Below are 3,483 nucleotides of genomic sequence, written 5' to 3'. Positions count from 1 at the left end.
CGCGTGGGCCGCGCGCTCTCAAACGTCGTGTCGAACTTGGGCGCCAGGCCCCGCTCCTCCATGGTCCACACGCCATGCGGGCCCCTGATGGCCGCGGGCGGCCGGGGAGAGAGGGGCGCGGAGAGACGGAACCGGAGAGAAACAGACATGGCCGCACAGGGAGAGGGGACCGAGGCAGAACCAGAGACAGAAAAAGTGAATTGGAGTTGGGAGGATCCAGAGCGATGGAGACAGAGAAAGTGAGAGAGAATTGGAAAGAGGTGATGGAAAGAAAGGGTCAATTATTTATGCAACAAAATCTTGGCCGCTGCTGCTGCCCTGAGCCTGATTCCGGGGTCTGGGTGTATCTGGGTGGGTCTGGGTGATGCTGAGGTCTTGTTTAGTTTTTGTTGTTGAGACAGGGTCTCACTACGGAGCTCTGGCTGGTCTTGAACTCGTTCGATCCTCCTGCCTCAGCCTCCCAAGTGCTGGGATGACAGGCGTGCGTCACCACATCCGGCTCGCTGGGGTCTGGGCGGACCCAAGCCCCTACCCTCGAGGTAGTCTCAGTGTTGTGCAGGAGATACAGGTAGACCCAGCCCACCAGCCTTGGAGGGTCAGGCCCAGGAAGGGACCAGGAGCTAGGGAGCCCCGTGGAGGCCCTGTGGGTTTGGACAGATGGGTGTGGTTTGGGCTACAGTGGGAACAGCAGGGGCTGAGAGTGGAATGGCGACTCAGGACTGGATCAGAAAGGGTTTCGGTTTCCAATCTGGTGTCTGGAGTTCTACTGTGGCAGTAGGGAGCCATAGCAGGTCATAGGGGGTTGGAGCACTCATGCCTTAGTGGTTTAACATTCCTTCAAGAAAAAGGAATCTGCTCTCCTGCTGTGAAAATCTGGGCTGGGGACCCCAGAGGCCTCAGAAGAAGAAATAAATGCAATTTACTGCTCACCAGAGAAGGGTTGCAAACTCACCTACCTATAGAAGCCACCAAGAGGGCACCAGTTTGAGACTCTTGCTTTTCTTTTCTTTTTTTGTTTTTTTCGAGACAGGGTCTCAGTATATAGTCCAGGCTGGCCTTGAACTCGTGGTGATCCTCCTGCCTCAGCCTTCCCGAATGCTGGGATTACAGGGGCATGCCACCACGCCTGGCAACACCCTTGCTTTTCACCAACAACTCTTGTCTAACAGGCTGTTGGATGCAGCAGGGATTTCGATCAGTGTATGGGCTCAGACCCTCATGTAGGGGTGAGGAAACAGTTCCCAAAGGTAAAGCCACTTGCCTCACACTGAGTCCTATAGGAAAATGTTTGCAGGTATGCATGGGATTCACTGTCTCTGATATTGAGTTTCCCTATGATAACCGACTCCAAGTATGTGGTCAGCCTGTCTGCCTAAAGACTACATTTCCCAGCATGCTTGGCAGCTAGATTCACATCAGGTGACCAGGTTCTGGCCAATGAGGGAAGTAGGATGTTGGCGGTGACTTCACGGAACGGGTCTTCCCCATTACCAACACCAGGGTCTCAACCCGAAGAAAGGCAACGGGATGGGCACTGCTGCTCTAGGGAAACCCCTGGCAGGATGGTAGGCCCACCTCAGTTTCCCCTCCATGCTCACAGACCTGAAGTCGGGGATGCCCGAGGCAGTACTGATGCCAGCGCCTGTGTGGAACACCACGTTGGAGGACCGCCAAACCAGCCTGGCCAGCTCCCACACCTTCTGCTCCAGCTCCTCCGGGGGGTCAAAAATCTGGTGGGTGACAGGAACGGGGCGGGGTTCAAATGTGTCTCCCAGGTGGCAAGGCCCTGAGCCACAGCCTGGGCTGTTTGCACCTTGCCCAGGGAGGAGAATGGACTAGAAAAGGAAGCTTGTCCTCGTGGCTTCCTGTCCTCAGCCCTCCGTTATCTCCCACCTTCCTGGGACCAAAGCCTAAGTCCTCCCTGTAGCCCCCAGGGCCCAGCACAACCCCCGGCCCAACGGCCCAACCCCTCCCTGCCTCCCCTCTGCTCCAGCCGCAGGGGCTCCTGATTGCTCCTGCACCATTCCGTGCTGCCCCTTTGCACAGAGCATGCTCTCCACCTGGAATGCTCTTCTCTCAGATCTAGCCATGGTCCTCTCCTTTCTCGTCTTCAGATTTTGGCTCAGATATCAACTCGCGCGCGCCTCTCCAGTTACTTAGTAGTTTGGCCTATCTTGCTGCCTGCTCCTCCACACTCAGCTAATCCCTGGGCTTCAGTAGATGCTCAAGAAAAGTGTGTTGGCTCAGATATCAACTCGCGCGCGCCTCTCCAGTTACTTAGTAGTTTGGCCTATCTTGCTGCCTGCTCCTCCACACTCAGCTAATCCCTGGGCTTCGGTAGATGCTCAAGAAAAGTGTGTACCCCAGCACTCGGGAGGCTGAGGCAGGAGGATCGCTGTGAGTTCGAGACCAGCCTGGGCTACACAGTGAGTTCCAGGTCAGTCTTAACTATATAGTGAGATCCTGTCTCAAAAAACAAAACAAAACAAAACAAAAAGTGTGTACAATAAAGCAAGTAACAGTCGCAGAAGAGCAGGCCCTGGAGGGGATCACACCATATAGAGCTGTTGGATAGGTACCTCAGAACGAAGGGACCAGCCCTTGGGTGCCTTAATCACATTACACAGAGGTGGAGACCCAGGAGGAGGGTGACCTGCTCCAGGCTCCTCTGTGGGGAAGGGACAGCGTCGCCTGCATTTCTCCTAGTGCAGAAGTGCCGAAACTATGGCACACGCGTCGCAGCTCCCTGTTTGTCAACACTGAAATCTCTAGAAGGTTCGCCAGCACTGTCTCAGCGGCGCCTTGCTCTCTGGGAAGTTCCTCCTATTGTCTAGCCTCAGTGCCTCCTGATATTCCCACAATGCCCCGCTGCCTATCATCAGCCTTGCCCAGCTCGTGGACGTGCAGACAACTTTGGGGGATCCCCCGCTGTACTCACCTCGGGGAGGCCGCACTTGCCTTTATCCGCATACGGCGATAGCCCCGCCGCGTAGTTCACCGACATCGTCACCGCCTCAGTGGGAACAATAAAGTTTCCCTTGTTGAGGTTGCTTCCGCCGGAAGTGGGGCGGGACGGAGAAGGAAGGAGGAGCGGTATCCTGTCCAGTGCGACCGGCCCCTTTCCCCAGGCGCATGCGCCCTCTGGTGATGCTGCCGGAGCCATTTTAAGTACTGGAACGGAGAAGCCTATTTGACGGGGGCGGCAAGTTGAGGTGTCTACCCACGTGAATCTTCCAGTCACCTCTAAAATGAGGGAAACAAGTGATCAATGATCTCTTTCACCTTTTACACATTCTGAAGGAGGCGGTGTCACGCAGTAGAGACGAAGGACCCCGGTGCAAAAAAACGCCTTGAATGAGCGCTACCCAGGCAGGAGGGGGATCTGCATCTTGCAGGACAGCCCCGCTGCCCCAAGGGGACAGAGAAGCTGACCAGGGTCATTGGTGTCCGTGGCCTTTGAAGACCCAGTTAAAGACGTGTGTT

At 55.7% G+C, this 3,483-nt stretch overlaps 1 protein-coding gene across 1 annotated transcript in view; it reads right to left on the bottom strand.

The window, feature by feature from the left end:
• The window catches only part of Sirt6 (sirtuin 6), a 7,194-nt gene extending 4,059 nt beyond the window's left edge, over window positions 1-3,135 (bottom strand). The window contains exons 1-3 of the mRNA XM_033759613.1: window positions 2,939-3,135; window positions 1,603-1,730; window positions 1-84 (exon numbers count right to left, since the gene is read on the bottom strand). Coding sequence (XP_033615504.1) covers window positions 1-84; window positions 1,603-1,730; window positions 2,939-3,004 — 278 coding nt within the window. The 5' untranslated portion in view covers window positions 3,005-3,135. The remainder of the gene's footprint in view (window positions 85-1,602; window positions 1,731-2,938) is intronic.
• Window positions 3,136-3,483: the final 348 nt, after the last annotated feature.

Source organism: Fukomys damarensis, unplaced genomic scaffold (assembly GCF_012274545.1).
Source record: "Fukomys damarensis isolate Sample0158 unplaced genomic scaffold, DMR_v1.0_HiC HiC_scaffold_37, whole genome shotgun sequence".
Lineage (NCBI taxonomy): Eukaryota > Metazoa > Chordata > Mammalia > Rodentia > Bathyergidae > Fukomys > Fukomys damarensis.
The sequence above is the reverse complement of the archived record's forward strand: the minus strand, read 5'-3'. Positions and strand labels throughout refer to the sequence as shown.